Source organism: Alosa alosa, chromosome 1, assembly GCF_017589495.1.
Source record: "Alosa alosa isolate M-15738 ecotype Scorff River chromosome 1, AALO_Geno_1.1, whole genome shotgun sequence".
NCBI lineage: Eukaryota > Metazoa > Chordata > Actinopteri > Clupeiformes > Clupeidae > Alosa > Alosa alosa.
The window spans coordinates 2,368,049-2,386,377 of NC_063189.1; the positions used below are offsets into that span (position 1 = coordinate 2,368,049).

The following is an 18,329-nucleotide window of genomic DNA, read 5'->3' on the forward strand; positions in this document are numbered from 1 at the left end:
TCTATCAGAATGGAGCTAGACTCGTCTGCGCATTCTGGGTGATTCAATTTGCACTCCCAAGCTTATTTTAGATTAAACTACTTCTGTGGACAAGCAAATCAACATGCACAGGAAATTCTCAAGTAATCTAATAAAGGGCTAACACTTGCACCATGAAGTAATCACTAGGACAACAGGACAAGTAGGACACTACAGCATATACTTCCGTCCTGAAGTTAAGAATGTTGTCAAAGCACACAGAAGCACATTGACTCTCATACCCTGTACACACTACAATGCGAACCTGGAGTTTTCACATTTATCCACCTCAGTGATCGTTTTTGAAAAGCATCTTCTTCAGTGTCGGAATTCGCCGTTTTAATGTGGATGGAAGGGCTAATAATAATTACTTATGTGTTTCTAGATTTACCCGGGTTAGTGTGGGCAGGGCCTCAGTCTATGAGTCTGGGCATCACCATAGAGATTCACTCAGTCTATACGGAGTCTGGGCATCACCATAGAGATTCACTAGTCTTTGACAGAGAAGGCACCAAAAAGCTAAAGATCAGCTGATCTGCCAGAGTCCCATTCTTAATGAGGATTAGTGCTGGGAGGGAGCGGCATCTCCTGGTGGCCGCGGACACTAACTGACGCACATTCTAGTCATTAGGCACCTGCAGACAGGTGTTCCCAGGAGAGGGGTAGACCGATGCATGTGTAGACATGACGTCACATCACATCGCTCATTAAGCTCTGCAGGTGAAAGAGTCCACAACAATAAATCCACACTGTGGCATGCAGCCCACTCAACTGAGTTCATTTGAATAGATATTATATTTACATAGATATAGACACATACCTCTACAACACATATCTTTCCAACACTGCATAAGCTTTGATAAAATGCTATAACATAACGTAAGCTAGCTTTCATCATTTTGGGCAAAATGGAATTGTGTTGCGTCACCCTTGTGCAGTTTCAGAGCTTTGACATAACCGTGCATCAGAAGCAGTGTGTGCATTAAAGATAGAACACAATAGGGCATTTTCTTCCACTCCAATTCCTGTGCCTTTGTGATAGAAGGAATCCATTCATTAGCAGTCTGCTGTTTAGCAGAAGATATTCAATGGCAACTGAATCCGCAGCCTTCAGCCAGAAATCAGTTCAGAATAGTTTTTGCATGTAGGCCTAGAGTATGTATTTTCGTTTTACAACACATATATTTTTTCATAAAACTATTTGAATATTCTGTATGCTGTATTGATACAATGCAATGCTATTTCGAGATAACTTTTAATAGCCCTATTCAGTAAAATACTGCTACAGACAGCCCACAGATGCACAAAGACTTTACTAATCTTAATTTTTCCACTTAATATTGTGATATGAATTATTTCTATCATTTGTTTGCTTCAAATATGCTACATGTATTGCCCAAATGTGGTTGGTTGATTCTATCGAATGTTGTCCCTATGTAAAGACACTGGATTAAGAGATTATCGTGGAGTGACCGATGACAGCAGCCTCACACCAGTGGCAGGTGGACGTCGCCGAGGTTACTCTAGGTCATTTTCCTTCATCAGTGTTTCTTCAAAGAGAAACAAGGGCAGATTGTGCCCACAGCTGTCCAATGAAGAGCCAGTGAACAGTGGCAAGCCTGTGACTTTTTCAGATCTCTCAGTTGGTCAGTTTGTGAGGCTCACAAAACTCCTATCAAAACCCCATGAACATTTGTAGCTGTCTGGTGAGTTTATTTTAATGGAAACTCAATTCAAGCACTCATCACACCATCACCCATTGCTGAATATTGGCCATTGGCCATCCAATCATCGAGTCCTACCTGGTCTGATCTCTGACTGCATCTCCGGTCCACTCTCTCTGCCCTGTAAAATCGGAAAGTCATTAGGCCTACTAGGCTAGGCTACTTTCCGTCTTTAAAATACTTGTGGTGGAGAAGTGAAAAGAAGAGTGGATAATGTTAAGACTGCACGGCTCTACTTTATCGTAGCCTACTGCTTGCAGTAAAAAAAAATTATTGTAACAAACTGCAGAGTTGTGTCAGAATGGTTTTTATTGGTTACGCACAAAAACACACGAACGTCATTACACAGGCAACACAAGGGAGGTCAATTAAACAAGCACAATACACAAACAGGGTAGTCACATACAATACACGGGGTAAACACATGAGGTACAACATAAAGAAAGACTATACCAGCTAACACATACATGACAAGGTAAACGCAATTACTCTCACTAAAACCAACATCAACATTAGACACACACATGTACTGCACAGCACTATCGGAGTTCAGTCATGAACCAGCTAGGCTCAGTTCACTACACAGCCCACCGAGACTTAGTCTATGTCCCTTTGACTCAAGTCTTACCCTACGGCAGTCCATGAGCCTGGCTGGGACGCGACGCTGGCGTTGTGGGCGCCCCGCTGTCGCGGCGGTGACTTCCGGGGACGGCTGCACGGTGACCGGTGTTAGAGCCACAGTGAGTTTCGGGGAAATGCCTTTCTTTCTCTCCGGGCAGTACACCCAAACTTTATCGCCGGTTTGGAACTCCTGGCCGCGACAGCGCGTATCGTAAGCTCGCTTTTGGCGTATTCCAGCTTCACTCATGGCCTGCCTGGCCAACTTCGTGTAATCTCCTTTCAGTCTCGCGTACCTGCTTGTAGTATTCCAGCCCTGGCTTACCTCCAATCTCCGCCCGGAGGCTTAACCGAACACCAAGTCCACTGGCGTATGCGTCTCGCCCGAACATCAGAGCTGAGTTGACTCTTGCACCGCTGTGCGATATGCCCAGAGCACCAGGGGCAAGTGTAAGTCCCAGTCCTTTTGTCGGCGGTCGGCCAATATGGCCAGCTGCATGGCTAGCGTCCGATTAAACCGTTCCACTAGCCTGCCGCTTTGTGGATGCAGAGGTGTCGTTCGTTTTCCGGATGCCCATGCGCTGGCAAACCTCAGCAAACACCTCCGCCTCGAAATTCGCCCTTGGTCGCTGTGGAGCTCTTCGGTGCCCCGAACCGCAGAACATCTCAGTGACCAGTCTGTCCGCTGTCGTGTGGGCTCTGATCTGGCACCGTGCTCGCCTCCGCCACTTAGTGAAATAGTCCATGGCCACGAAGCACGTAGCGATTTCCCCGCTTTCTGTGACTGGCAGTGGGCCCATGACATCGGCGGCTACCTGCTCCATGGGAGCCCGACTGCGTATTGCTGCAGGGATGCGGCGAAAGGCGGCGTCGCGTGGGGCCCTTCTTCGCTGTGCAGGCGTCCACAGCAGTGAACATGCAGTTCAACGCCCAGCCTGCATCCCGCCAATAGAAGTGGCTTCTCAGCCGACGAAGAGTTTTTGCAATGCCGAAATGAGCCGCCCCCACTGCCCCATGTACCTGTTCCAGTACACGGGCTCGTAATCCTGCAGGAACCAGCAACTGTCTATCGGGGGCTTGCCAGTGTCTATACAACAGTCCTTGACGTGCTACTATTCCCGGCCACTGTGAATAAATCGCTTTGGTCTCTGGATCAAGTGCTGATACGTCAGTCCATTGCGGTCGCTGACTGGCTTGACCACACTCGGCCGAGCGTGACGTCCTCCGATTGCGCCTTCCGGATCTCCTCCCTTGACATCACGTCCACCGGCGACTGCGCATCCGTGGCCCCAGCTGCCGCTCTGCAGTGCTGTGTTGTGGCATTGGGCTGCGGTGCGTTGTCTCCGGTCTCTCGATCACTGTAGCTGGTAGCGAAGCGGTGAGACGACCACCTGGTGCTGCTGGCGGCTTGACTCTCGCTGGCGTGAAGCTGGTGAGCGGTGGCTCTCTTGATGGCGCGGCGCTGGCGAGTGTTGAGTCTCTCGCTGGCGTGCTGCTGGCGAGCGTTGGCCCCCTCACTGGCGTGCTGTTGGCGAGCGTTGACCCTCTCGTTGGCGCGACGCTGGCGAGCGTTGAAAACAGCAACTCTCTCTCTCTCTGCCAGCGGTGATGCAGCCTGTAGCCGACGAGCGGGCTCCGGTTGAGCCGCGGCAAGGCTCCTCTCCTCCCTCCGGTGGCAGTGCTGGCACTGGTCTGCTGCACACGGTCACCATGTCGTAGTCCTGGAGCGCCTCCAGCCAGCGAGCCAGCTGGCCCTCTGGTTCTTTGAAGTTCAGCAGCCAGGTGAGCGATGCATGGTCCGTTCTCAGCAGGAACCGTTTGCCGTAGAGGTAGGTTCGGAAATGGCGCACTGCCACCACCACAGCCAACAGTTCTCTGCGGGTCACGCAGTAGTTCTTCTCCGCTCGGTCCAGTCCCTCCGCAGCCGCCGGAATGCCGCGTCGCACTCTCGTGTCCACTCGAAGAGCTGGCCTTTGTGCGTCAAACGATGCAGCGGGCTGGCGACTGTAGCAAAGTCCCGGATGAAACACCGGTAATATGACGCCAGGCCCAGGAAGCTCCGCAGCTCAGCACCATCGTGCGGAACAGGCCAACGTCTCACCATCTCCACCTTAGCTGGGTCGGTGGCCACTCTGGCGTCCCCCACGACATGGCCCAGGAATCCGGTTTGTCTCCGGAACAGGTGGCACTTTTTCGGGTGCAGTTTGAGCCCAGCACCCTGTATGGCGTCGAACACCTTTTTCAGATGTCCTATGGCACCGGTGAAGTCTGTTGCATGACACAGGATGTCGTCCAGGTAAACCACGCAGCATGTTCGTGGAATGCCCGCCAGGACACACTCCATCAGCCGCTCAAAGTTCGCTGGCCCGTTGCATAGGCCGAACGGAAGTACCCGGAACTGCCACAGCCCTTGCCCGATGGTAAACGCTGTCTTCGGCCGAGCTTCCGGGGCTAGCTCAATCTGCCAGTAGCCACTGCGTCCAGCGAGCTAAACCAGCAGGAGCCGGCAATGCTGTCCAGCGGGGGAGCGGGTAGGAGTCTTTCCGGGCTACCTGGTTGAGGCGCCTGTAGTCAACACAGAACCGCCACGAGCCGTCCTTCTTCCGGATGAGTACAGCCGGCGCAGCCCAGGGACTACTGCTTGGCTCTATCACTCCTGCCGCGGCCATTTCCTTGATCTTTTCTTCAGCTGCTTGTCGTTTGGCGAACGGTAAGCGATGAGGCTGAAGTCAGATGGGCCGGGCATTTCCGGTGTCGATATCATGTTGGACCAGGCTCGTTCGGGTGCAGTCCTCATCTCTTGCAGCGAAGATAATGGGTGTGCATGCTAGTAGTCCCCGCACCTGGCTACCCTGTGCTTCACTCCCCTCACAGCTACGAGTGCAGAGTTCATTTACGGCTTGCCTTGTCTCTACAGAGGGCGGCTCTCTGGCGGGAGAGTGGTGATTGCTCAACCCGCTCTCTTGGCTCCTCTCTGGTGGGCGTGAGCTGAGCAGTGGCGGCCTCAGCGAGCGGACCTGGATGAGACCTGTTGTTTTCGCGGGCTTGAGTTTTGCGGGCTTGTGTGGGGAGGGGCGGAGTCTAGGATGGCGAGTACTCTTTGCGAGTTTGCTTCCTGCGGGCTTGTGTGGAGCGAGTTGGAGAGTTCTTCGTCGCGCCAGCTCTCCGCACTTCATGCTCTGTCTTCCCCGCCGTGTGCAACACTACGCTGCTCGTCCCCAAGTGTAGTGTGAACCGGGAAATGTCCACCACAGCCCCCCATTTCTCTAGCACGTCCAGGCCGAGAATGCAATCATCCTGAATGCTAGCCAACCAAAGCCGGCGGCTCGACTTTTTGTCCATACAGTTCCGCTCGCTCTCCGGTAACTGTTGTGATGCACGTTTTTGTCTTTTCCCAGCCTCTGGGTCTGGCTACCAGCGTGCCGGGTAAGAGACCGGGGCGCACAAGCGAGATGGTGGAGCCAGTATTGATCAAGGCGCGACACCGAGTCCCATCTAGCGTGCAGTCCACATACAGTCCTCTGGTTTGGCCGAGCCTGCCCAGCCGTATGCAATCCATAGCCCCTACCGCCGTGACACCTTCTTCTAGTAACTGGGGGGCGTGAGCGGGGTGCTGGGCTGGGCAGTACCATGCGATGTGTCCCGGCTCGCCACACCGGTGGCATCCGTCTCCGCTGGCCGGCCTCTTCCACTCGCGTGGGCGGCGTTGTGGTGGCTGTGCCGTGGTCTGCCGCGTCACCTCCAGTTCCTCCCCATCTTCCTCCATCGATGTCTGGCGTACGCAATGCCTCGACTCTGTTGTGCGGAAGATGTTTTCCACCCGTTCGGCTTCCGCGAGGGCCGCGGACAGCGAGCTGGGGGGCTCGAAGCGAAGGTGTTCTTTTAGCCGCTCTGGGTGGATGCCTCGCACGAACGCTTCCAGTGCCATCTCTTCATGTAGACCCTGGCTGTACGTTGGGTAGTCGCCAGTGGCCTTCCTCCATTGCAGTGGGGCAACTTTACGCTGGGGCCATTGCAGTGGGGCAACTTTACGCTGGGGCCATTGCAGTGGGGCAACTTTACAGCTGGGCAGCCCTTCTACGCCCGCCCGTCGCACGGGCACCCGGTCGGTTTCCATCGCTCCCGTGTGGAGCGGGTTCAAGTGGCGGGATGCTGCCATCAGCCCGGTTCATTTCCTCCTGTTGCCGGGGGCGGGTCTCTTAGTCACGGTCACGCTGCCGTCTGCTGGGCCCAGCAGGTGGCCATGGGTGAGCGCGCTGTCGAAGAACCATCTTGGCAGGAAACTCATCATCGCCAGGGCATCAGTTGCAGCTTTCTCCTCCCGTCCAGTAGGGGTCGTCATCCCACTTCTGACACCAATGTAACGAACTGCAAATTTGTCTCAAAATGGTTTTTATTGGTTACGCACCAAAACACACGAACGTCATTACACAGGTAACACAAAGGAGGTCAATTAAACAAGCACGATACACAAACAGGGTAGTCACATACAATACACGGGGTAAACACATGAGGTACAACATAAAGAAAGACTATACCAGCTAACACATACATGACAAGGTAAACGCAATTACTCTCACTAAAACCAACATCAACATTACACACACACACACTGCACAGCACTATGGGAGTTCAGTCATGAACAAGCTAGGCTCAGTTCACTACAATATGAAGAGAAACTTGTTGAAGAGAATGAGTTAACTGGCGTGTCTTCACTTGAGCAGATGAAGCCCCAAATCATGTCGCGTGTCAAAGTTGCATTGTATCCAGATGAGTGGGGGGGGGGGGCTTTCATCACATCAGGTTCATAGATGACTTCATATATTTATAAACATTTTACTTTACCACCATCATTTAGCGACAATGTTTTTAGTTTGGGCCATCTAGAGACCCATGGCCTACTGTTCAGCGTTGGCGTTAATTCATCAATATTGTAACGTCGGCGCACAAGACATTGTTAGCGTTCTCCCACGCAGGGCATGCTGGGATACGAGAGCGAACATTTGGGGGGTTTATGTCTGTATTTCTCCTTAGTTTTGAGTGTAATGTTAGCGTCTTTATTGTAACATGTTTCCCTTTTAGTTCTCCCTCGTGTGTGATCCTCTTTGTGTGGGGGGCTGCGTCCTCCCCTGTATGTGTAGTGTGTGTGTGTACTTGACCTGCTCCGTGTGTATTGTGTTCTGTGTCTGTGTCCCTGCTCTTGCTCTCAGCTAATAAACCTTTTGATTGGACAACTGTGTGTGTCGCTATCAAATCGTTACAATATTATTTGGTAGGCCTAGCCTACTAGCTAGAGAATTGCGGGAAATCAAGGTTATCCACAATTCTTCAACTAAGAAGCCACGCCTAACACGCAGGAATTTAGAAAAAAGTAGACAGACAGACAGACACAGTAGATAGATTTTAAATAGGCTACAGTAGGCCTACTGTTTGCATGCATGCAGTTTAGAGTTGAGAGTAATTAAAAACGAACAACTCAGTGATCAGAAGGCTTGTTTATTTTTAGACAATACAAATATGAATTGATATGCCGTTTTCAATTATTAAAAATAACTCATGGACCATTTCTGGACAAGTCATTATAAAAAGATGCAATTCACAAAACACTCATCAACATTGTCATTTGATTAAAAAAAAAAAAAGATGCAGGACTTCCCGATGCATCTGCATTCTGCAGAGGAAAGAGTATGCAAACCCAAATAGGCTACTCAGTCAGCAGGACATCACAGCAGTGGCCGTTTCTCAGATTCTGATGGACTTTATGCCTTCTCGTATGTGCGAACAGCCTCCACACCCTCAAAGGTCAAATGCTGTCAATAAGAAATGGAAGTTACTGAGCCATAATTATCGTGTGAATATTATGAGGATTTGGCACTTCCCTGCAAAACTGCATCCAACTCATCACCACGCCAACGATTGATTATGAGCGCTCACCATGATCATTTTCCCGTCCTTGATCTCCCGGACAAATTTGCTCTCCTTGCCATCCCATTTCTGGACATGCAGCAGTTTGTCTCCATCCATACTAATCACAGCCTACGATATAATTGGAGGTCATTATGCTCTCACAAAGTTACACAAATAATACTATAAGTTGCATGTATTAATAGGCTGTATGGGGACATCTGCATTTTCAACTTTAGTGTACAGTAATTTACTGGATTTAATGTGCAGTGTCTGTTCACTTTCATCAATAATGCACATTTCAATCCATATTTTCATAACTGATGTCTGAAGCCTTTAGTCATCATGTTAAATACCAACCTTTACTTTTCTGTCGTCGGCAGTGGTCTCTTCAAACTCTTCCCCAAGTTTGAATGAAATCTCTGTATTCTTGAAAGTGCTGAGGGTTTTCACCATAAATTTGTCCCCTTCCTGACTGATGACTACGGTCGGCTTGGTTACATTGCCAACTTGTCTTGTAGCGAAGGGAACACCTGTTGCAGCGAAATGATAAATCAACGATATATGAATGAGACTAGGTCTCCAGAATTCTCAAATTTTACGAAGTGATTTTCGTTTGGGTGTTCTTTATAATAATAATAATAAAGCTTTATTTGTATAGCACCTTTCATACACAGAATGCAGCTCAAAGTGCTTTACATTTGAAGCATGTAACACAATAATAGTCAGTCAGTCATTATCAATCACTTTTCTTTGCTGTTTATGTTATACTCAGCAACATATCAAAAATATAGAAAATGACGTCATAAGACTGGCAGCCTTAACCCTCTTACCCCCCACAAGCACGCCATATGGCAACTGTGGCAAGGAAAAACTCCCATATTCCAGGAAGAAACCTTGAGCAGAACCTGACTTAATAGGGGAGCCCATCTGCTTCTGGCTGGCTGCGCCTCCAATAGTAGCAGATGTAGAATAATCTGAAAATGTAGTCTACAGGATAAGATGAGTTAACTAAAAGCTTTCCTGTACAGGTATGTTTTCAGATCTTTTTTAAAATATTTACTGAACTCGCCTGCTTGATGTACAGAGGCAGGGTGTTCCATAGTTTGGGGCATAATGGATAAACGCAGCTTCTCCACTTTGTTTGTGGAGCACTTTGGGTACGATTAAAAGATTAGAATTGGATGATCTAAGTTTCCTTTGTGGTTGATAAGATATTAAAAGCTCAGAGATATATGAAGGTGCTATGCCATTCAGAGCTTTGTAAGTAATTAACATAACCTTAAAATCAATTCTATAGGAAATAGGGAGCCAGTGCAGTTCAGCCAACACAGGGGTGATGTGTTCTCTCTTCTTAGTCTTAGTTAAAAGTCTAGCCACAGAGTTCTGTATGAGTGCCAATTTCTTTAGATGTTTTTTGGGAAGACCAGTGAAAAGTGCATAGAGCTCAGCTTACTTACCCAGTGCTTTCATGTACTCATCAAAGTTCTGGCTGTCAATCAGCTTCCAGGTGGCACAAAATGCATCCATGACGACAGTTCAGTTTTACTCACAGGACGGACGACAATGAACGGATAAGGCAAGAACGCGTGGTGTGTGCTTCAGTCAGTGTTGAGCCGCAGAGTCCAATCTAATTAATACTGTCAAAGAGACGGGGTCAGACGAAGACGGCGTTTGGGCATCCTGATTGGACGATATGAGACCGTGCGTGAAATTGTGATTGGTCCATAAAGATGGCGAGAACGTGGTACTGTACATCAGTAATTTAACATGTTTAATCCCTTAACTATCTCCCTCCCTTCCACACACACACACGCACACGCACACATACATGTACACACGCACGCACGCACCCAGCTATTGTTTGAGCTGAGGTTGCAACATTTTCAGCAATGAATAGATTCTGTTAAGAGCAATGTTGAAAGGATTTGTGGTATAATGAAGATAAAATAGACTTACATGCTCTAAGATTATTTGGGGTTTATCACTCAGTAGTTTAAGATTAAAATAACTGTATACTCAGCAAAGCTGAATACCGTATTATAAAGTGTATGCACGCTAACAACAGGTGTTGCTCTTGGTTTGGCACGCCTAAGCATTAGCAACAGAGCGCAGGGGTCCAGTAGCATCACTTTTCTGTCGCATTACTTCAAATAGGCCTACCTACATGAGTGCTACACATGAGTTGCCACTGTTGTTGTACTCATTACATTTAGGCATATTACGTTTAAGTATTTAGAAGTGTCATTTTGTTTTTCCTCACACAATTTTCCCCTGGGGATCAATAAAGTATCTATCTATCTATCTATCTATCTATCTAATTGTAAACACTAACAGCTTAGGCCACAGCTAATGGCACCTCGAGCCTAGGAATGTAAAAGCTTTGTGAGGGACACTATTGTGTGGGAGTACAATTCAGAAAAAAATCACCTCATTCTGGGCTCCTTTAGCACATTCAGATAGGGGAACACTTGGAGGGCAAACACCCTGAACAAATACACACCACCATTCATAGAATGCATGGGATGCAAGGACTTTGGAGTGTTATCAAGTCTTTGAATTTACATTGTTTGCTAGGGTATATGCATTGTATAAACCTTTATCCTCCACCTTGAAATATTTGCGTGTTTGAGTTATATCAAGTATCACTGAGTCAGTCACTGAGTCATCTGAATGATTCAGAGAACGTAAAATCACCGAAGTGCCAAGTGTAATATCACACAACTCCACAAGATGTCAGCCAAGAGCTAGAGTCCGAGCGAGAAAAGGACTGTTTCCTTTATCCATTACAAGCTTCAGTTCCAGACATGTTTGGATAGGCTACATTCATTTCGGCACTTTCAGAACAACATGTGCTTCACTAATCCAAACTATGAAGGTAGTTTGGATTAGTGGTAGAGGTAGGCAACAATCAGATATTAATCAGTCCATCAGATATTACATCCTCATCAGATTTTAAATCACTAAAAAAAAAATCAGAATATTTGATCTACTGTTTTAAAAACTGTGTTTACCTCTTGTTGTATAATACCATATAATATTATTACTTTATTAACCTAATCACCTTAGATTACTTTATTAATCTTTATATATTTTATCTTTTAATAAACACCACATCAGAGTACCTTGAGACGGATAAGTGGAAACAGCCGGCACAAACACTTGGCACAAAGATCATACCATTGAGTAAGTCAAGACCCCTCACACAGAAAACAGAAACACTGTGTCCACATCAGCCCTCAGCTTGGTTAACGTGACCAAAAGCAGCCCAAATGCAGTCTTTCTAAAAGCAGATGGAGTCCATGCGATGACCCAGGCTGGCCTGGAGTGCACTCTGAGGTGCCACACAAACTCCAACTCCAACATTACGGTTATGAACCACTCCCTTGTTTGTAGAAATTACAGAGCCGGATGACTGTCTGTGGTGGGGTTGCTGGATGAGCTGATGTTTCTACACAGCCTCGGCCTCTTTGCTGTATGTGTTTACTGCTGTTTCCCCAGACATGTTCATCTGCGCTGAACCCTGAAACAAGCTACCAAAACGACTATTTTTGGAGAGCTACCACCATCAGCTTTGTTTTAAGCTCCTGAAAGTTTACCGCTCATCCTTCCACAAACATGACTCAAACATACCACACATTTTCTAAAAATAGTCCCTGGATAGTGTTTATTATCAAAAGCACTTCCATAATAAGTCACATTTCGCCCCAATACTGTGCTGTCCAAACATGGGTTTAGCCTGATGAGACGAAGACTCATTGCGGTATGGAAAAGTCCTGAAACTTTAGTCCCCACTGCTGGTTTCAATTAGTCTCCAGGTCTGAATGGCATGACCGCTGGTTGTAGATCTACAGTCTGGCAGAGAGTGGAGGCAGACCGTGCCAAAGCTGGCGTCCAACCAGCAGGGGCAGCAACAATGCCATGTCACCACTGGCTGTTGTGTCGTATGTGTTTTATCATCAGTCAACAAAGGCCTTTTATCTCAATGTCATACATGTGACATGTACTGTATATTCATATATTACACAGGATGAACAAATTTATGACTATGTATAAATGTTGTCTACGTTTATGTTTGATGTGGTGAATATGGATTAAGGATCTTGGTTTTTATTGATATTATTATTATTATTAATAATAATAATAATAATAATAATAATAATAAAACAAATGAACAGTATTTTAAGTTTTATTGAAAGAAATGTTTCAAGGAAAGCAGGACAGTGGGAAACTGTTGAAGTTACTGTTTGTATTGGGGACAAAGCTAGCCAGAAACTAATGACGACTAGCATGGGACCCCTTGGCCTTGGGCCAGTGGGAAGCAGCAGCTACTCATTTGGAATCCGTCCTCAAACACTTATTATGCACCTCAATGGGCTAGAATACAGCCTACTTACAGTGGGAAAAGTACTTTGCTCAAATGCATTTGGACGAGTCCAAGAGGAACCTAAACTCTTCCCCATCTGGAACACTCTGAAGGACAGAGGATGTGACCTTGGTCAACATTCTAAATTTAACTCTATCAAAACATCCTCTCTTATGTTTGTGTGAATATGTTACATGTGACCCTATGTGATGCTGTTCTCATCTACTGTACTGTGAACCATCTGCAAGCTTTTGTTTTTGTCAGTTTAAAAAAGACTAACCCAAGGAAACAAAATCCTCTAATATAAACTTGAGTGCAACTATTTAGACAGTCTGTGAGTGGAATATTCTGAGGATTCAGATATTAAAGTGTGTCTAGAGAAACTGAGTAGATTTAAATGGATCTGCAGTCCTCTCCAGAACAGGACTCCTCCCAGTTATCAACAGAAGAAAATCCACTGGACACGACACAGTCATTCTCATGGAACAGTTTGTCATGAAACCTACAAGACTTATTTTATCAGTAGGCCTAAACTTTAAGACTTTCATGGACACATTATTTCTTACATGTTTAAACCTAGTTTATAGACTTCTAATCTACTGTTTAAGTGTTTTTGTTTTTTATGTTTGTTTGTCTGAGCAGATTTTTTGTCCAAAGCGACGAACATTAAAATTAACAGTTTGAAGTGAAGTCATATAGCCTAATTATAAATACCAATATTAATAATAAACAAAACAGAATTGAACAGAATGATAACAATAATCATAAATATATACAATCCATGACTCTGTCAGGAGAATTAATTAGTAAGATACAAAGCAAACAGATGTAAATCAAGACAAGATTGTTTATAGACACTTTTTAAAGATCCCAAAACTATCACTAGAATGAAGAGAATTAGGTAAATCATTCTACTGGACCAGCAGTGAACAGAACCAGCTGCATGGGCCAGAAGGTTCTGGAAGCATCACAGAATAAAGAGTCTTGACTGTGACCTCTTAGTGTTGGTGGAAGGCCAATATAGCAGTCGCTCATTAGAGCAGTGTTTTTCAACCACTGTGCCGGGGCACACTAGTGTGCCATGAGAGATCATCAGGTGTGCCGCAGAAAATTACCCAAATGTCACTCACTGGTCCAGAAAAGCAACTGTTGCATCAAAGAATTTATAACCACATGCTCTCATTGATTGTATGATTGCACTATTTGTGGTATGCAGGCATTGTACAACGGGGACCCCATATCCAGTATTCACAGAATCATCACATATCCAGTTCATAACAACAATTAAATTAGATATAGTCACCTACAAATGAAACAGAGGGCGCTTGTTTTATTGAGCAGGTCTTGCATAGAAGCCATAATAAGGCCATATCTGTGTATTATTTGAAGTTTTAGTCTATGGTATGTTTATTTTTTCTTCACACAGGATGTTAGTGTGCCATGGGATATTTTAAGTGTCAAAAGTGTGCCGTGGCACAAAAAAGGTTGAAAAACACTGCATTAGAGGACCGCAGTGGAGGAGAGGGGACGTAGAGCTGGATCATGGAATTAAGATAGCAAGGGGCAGGTCCAGTAAGTGTCCCGTAGGCCAGAGTGAAGGATTTGAATTTATAGGAGGCCAATGAAGACTTAACCTGCAGATGTGTCTTCTTTGGCTGATTGAAGATGTGCCGTTTGTATTTTGAATAATTTAACTACACAAGCAGGCAGGCCAGCACATTATATGCATTTTTTATTTTTACCCTGCATGTCTACTCAAAAGTTTAGGTCGAGACAGAAACCTGAGGTTGGAAAAAATGAGTTTCCACAAGGAGAGCTGAGTCTGACTCTAAAGAAATGAGCAGCATGAGTGGCTTGTGTGGTCTGAAAACCACATTCATACAATGCGCCACATATTTTCCATCTGGGTGCTCTGCTTTACAGTATATGAGACCCACCCTTCGCATACAACTACAGTGTATACACACTCTCTCTCTCTCGGTCACACTTACACACACACGTGCACACACACACACACACACACACACACACACGTCTAATGTTTTCGTCTCTTTTTAATGTTCCATTATGTAATAAATTAGACAGAACCGAGTCAGAAGAATTCTTTTGGTCAGGGGCAAAGTGGAACAGAAAGACTTTGTTTCTTTATACACCCACATATGGCCTTTTGAGCGTTACCCAAACATGTGTTTTCATTTAACGCTGAGAATAAATAGGAAAATCTGAGGGAAGGGGGACTATTTGAATCTCATTACTTCATTTAATTTAAATGATGAAAAGACCTAACTTCATCATTCTCTACGCAAACAATTTGTCACAAATGTTGCATATAAAAGAGTCATGTTTGACAAACTTTAATTTAAATAAACACTGCTTCAAAATCTGTTAATCCTTTAGATCATCTGACAAACTTGGTGCTTCAAAACGCCATGAACGGCATGTAAGACAGAATGTGATATTTATAGATAACGGTCTATTAACAGCATTCAGACAGACACCTCACTCATGGTAATTCATCCATGAAAACATTTTCTATAAAACAATAAGAAATGTCTAAAACATCAGTGCAAACATTGCTCCTAAAAAAGACGTACCATAAATGCAGGAATTGAAAAGCTATTGGATTGTTAGAACCAAGCTCAGTACTGCACACAGAAACCATTGGCAGGAATCGTTGCAGTACTATTCTTAGAAAACAGCAAGAGCTCTTTGAGGAACAGTTCATCCTTAGAATATATTACAGCTCTAAATTCCAGAAAAGAATGCTCAGCTGAGCTCCAAAACCAAACCAGAAACAAACAAGCCATAAATAACTTCTGTTTGTGTCTTCCATGTATCATCCACCCTCTTAAACTACAACACTCAATAACTTAGAACCATAAAACACTGCATGAAGGATTGTCTCTTCTTGAACAAAAAAAATGGCAAATAGAAACAAAACAAAAAACTTCAAATGGGACGCAGACCACTTCTATAAATTTAAAGCTATTGACAATAATGGTGTAAATTCTGAACAGAGTCTAAACACAGAGAAAACCATTGGTCTCTTTGCATTTCAAGTCTGAATAACCCAATTGAGTCCCTCTGTCAATTAGGTTGGAATGTAGCTGAAGGATTTTTGGCACATCAAAGTGTAAATCAGCACTGCCTGGTGCCAGAGCAGGGGGCTCCCCAAGGGTGAGCTGAACCCGTTCACATGATAGTCCTCTGATCTCGGGCTAGATGTCGAGATCATCCGGCCTCGCACGACTGCTCGCTCGGCTGCTGGGCCGTGGGTCCAACTGCCTCAGGAGGGCCATGTCCTTGCCCGGGGTCACTTTCTCGGGGTAGTGGAACTCCTGGGTGTGGCAGCAGGGATACGGAGGCACCTTCTGGCCCAGCTGGTTCTGCTCAGTGCTGTAATTGGTCCAGTTCTGAGCGTTGGCCTGTTTGCTATAGCTGTCGCAGGAGTTGTTCTTGTCAGTGGTGTTCAGGTTGTACTCCAGGTTGGACATGGGGGCTGAGCAGTCGTTGTAGTAGACATAACTGGACCGGGGTGGCATCTCGCTCATGCAGGGCTTCAGTTGTCCGCTGTGGTGATGCTGACTAGCGGCCTGTTCCCTGACATGGTCTTTCATCCTCTTAAATATGACATAAAAGAACTCGAAGATGTTAAGGCCCAGGGAGACTAGTGAGACCACCAACATGAAGATGATGAAGATGGTCTTCTCAGTGGGGCGGGACAGGAAACAGTCCACCTTGTGCGGACAGGGCACCCTTTCACACGTGTAGATGGCAGAGAGGTGGAAACCATAAATGTACCACTGTAACAACAAAAAGGCTACCTCAAAAACAGACTTGAGAATGATGCTCACAATGTAGGTGTAGAGAAGGCCTCCTCTCATTTTAATCTTCCCATGTTCCTCCAGACCATACTTGAACTTCCTCTGCTGAATTTTCTGGAGAGGAGCGTCCACGTTGCCACCTTGGCTCTGAATGGCTCTCAGGTTTTCCTCTTTCTTGAGCAGTTTCTCCTCCTTGTGCATGAGGTAGAGGATGTGGCTGAGGTAGAGGAGCGTTGGCATGGAAACGAAGATTATCTGAAGCACCCAGAAGCGCACATGAGAGATGGGGAATGACTTGTCATAGCACACGTTCTCACAGCCAGGCTGCTGCGTGTTGCATTTGAAGGCAGACTGTTCGTCACCCCACGCTGATTCCACCGCCGTTCCCAGGACCAGTATCCGGAAGATGAAGAGCACGGAGAGCCAGACCTTGCCTCCCGCTGTGGAGTACGCCTGGACCTTGTCAAGCAGTTTTCCTAAAGCACTCCAGTCACCCATTACGAAGACGGTTGCTCTGTACACAGGAAGACGGCTAGATTAAGAGCCTAGTACAGTGAATACGAACCCTCACTGTTTACACTTTATAAGCCCCCAAACATCTTTCAACATCTGTCTACCACATTTAGGCCTCTTATGAAATAAAATGGTCTGCATCTTTCAGGTGTAAGCTCAAAGCTTTGAAATATTACTGGTCATATAGTTTAAAAACTGAGCTAGCCTAGGCTAAACATTAGCCTACTTCAAAAGTCTCAACTCAGGAACAGCTGAAGCCCCATGTGCCATCCAGATGTGTGCGCACCAGTCCAGCAGTTATCAAACGAACTAGACCAAATACTTAGAAATAACGATAACAGTGTTGTACATTTAAACAGTGATGAAACGTAATGGAAAACAACATTCCGATGTATTTCCATTTCATATGAAGCTTTTAAGTTAAACATTTCCATCATTTTACATATTTATGTATACAATGGACATTTACACTGTCACTGTGCTTACTAGGCTACCATCAACTGTTTTAGCCTGTAGAGCACAGTGTAGTTTCTAAGAAACTTTTCTTGCCACTTACCTTGTGTTTAGTCAGTGGTCGCGCTGGAAATTTCCAAACAGAACTTACAGTACAAAAACGTTAGGTGACTTTAAAAAGTAAAGTTACACATTTCCTATAAACTTTCATATTCCCCATTTTCCATCGTTCCCTCTGCCTTCGTCATCTTTCATCTGCCGTTTTTCGTTGGATTCGCCGGAAAAGTTTGAGGTCATCTGATTCCTTATCCAGCCTGCATGACTCCGTGCCTTGATTCATCCCATTTTTTTCTCCTTAAAAGATGTTTAGGAATGCGAGCATCACAAGGGCGATATATCGCCACCTGGCGCAACATTCAGGAAGTATAAAATGAAACCTTTAATGGATGCTGGAAACTGCACTAAAGAAAATGAGGATAAAATTCGATCTGATAAAATTACACCCAAGATTGAGAAAATTAAATTCAAGGGGAAAAAAAATGTATTGATCACTCTTGTTATACTTGGGTATGATACTAGGGCTACATAGAGTAACTTTTTTTTTTTTAAATCTCTTTATATTATATTTTACTTAGCGTTACTACTGAAGTGTGTTTTATATCAATCAAATAAGAGCTGTCTTCCCTTTGGTAGCCTTCCAGCTGTTACAAAAAAATGATAATGATAATTTTAATTTTCAATACTGTTCATGATTTTTTCATCCTTATTATCCAGTCTTTTTTAATTACATAATACCAATATACCATAGGTGTGATGGCTCCCCCTTAGAAAGCTCACACGGCTGTTAATGACCAATCTGGGCAGTGTGAAATTCATAGCGTGACAGAGGCCAGTCCTTGACCTCAACCA

The 18,329-nt window shown here is 45.4% G+C and overlaps 2 protein-coding genes across 2 annotated transcripts; both read right to left on the minus strand.

Annotated features, from left to right (window-relative positions):
* Positions 1-7,840: 7,840 nt before the first annotated feature.
* Positions 7,841-9,897, minus strand: fabp7a (fatty acid binding protein 7, brain, a). Its single transcript, XM_048247675.1, has 4 exons — positions 9,725-9,897; positions 8,625-8,797; positions 8,295-8,396; positions 7,841-8,170 (listed from the first exon to the last, which is right to left on the minus strand). Exons 1-4 carry the CDS (start codon positions 9,792-9,794, stop codon positions 8,120-8,122), a joined length of 396 nt encoding a protein of 131 aa, XP_048103632.1. The 5' UTR covers positions 9,795-9,897; the 3' UTR covers positions 7,841-8,119.
* A 4,782-nt stretch (positions 9,898-14,679) lies between these two features.
* gja1a (gap junction protein alpha 1a) lies at positions 14,680-17,725 on the minus strand. Its single transcript, XM_048263091.1, has 2 exons — positions 17,524-17,725; positions 14,680-16,968 (listed from the first exon to the last, which is right to left on the minus strand). The coding sequence occupies exon 2, from the start codon at positions 16,950-16,952 to the stop codon at positions 15,849-15,851; it is 1,104 nt and encodes a 367-aa protein (XP_048119048.1). The 5' UTR covers positions 16,953-16,968; positions 17,524-17,725; the 3' UTR covers positions 14,680-15,848.
* Between the last annotated feature and the right edge of the window lie 604 nt (positions 17,726-18,329).

Coding starts and splice junctions, on each gene's coding strand:
- fabp7a (XM_048247675.1), bottom strand. CDS start 9,794: ATGGATGCATTTTGTGCCACCTGGAAGCTGATTGACAGCCAGAACTTT. Junction 8,798..9,724: donor TGAGTACATGAAAGCACTGG/GTAAGTAAGCTG, acceptor TCGCTGCAACAG/GTGTTCCCTTCGCTACAAGA. Junction 8,397..8,624: donor CCGACGACAGAAAAGTAAAG/GTTGGTATTTAA, acceptor ATTATATCGTAG/GCTGTGATTAGTATGGATGG.
- gja1a (XM_048263091.1), bottom strand. CDS start 16,952: ATGGGTGACTGGAGTGCTTTAGGAAAACTGCTTGACAAGGTCCAGGCG.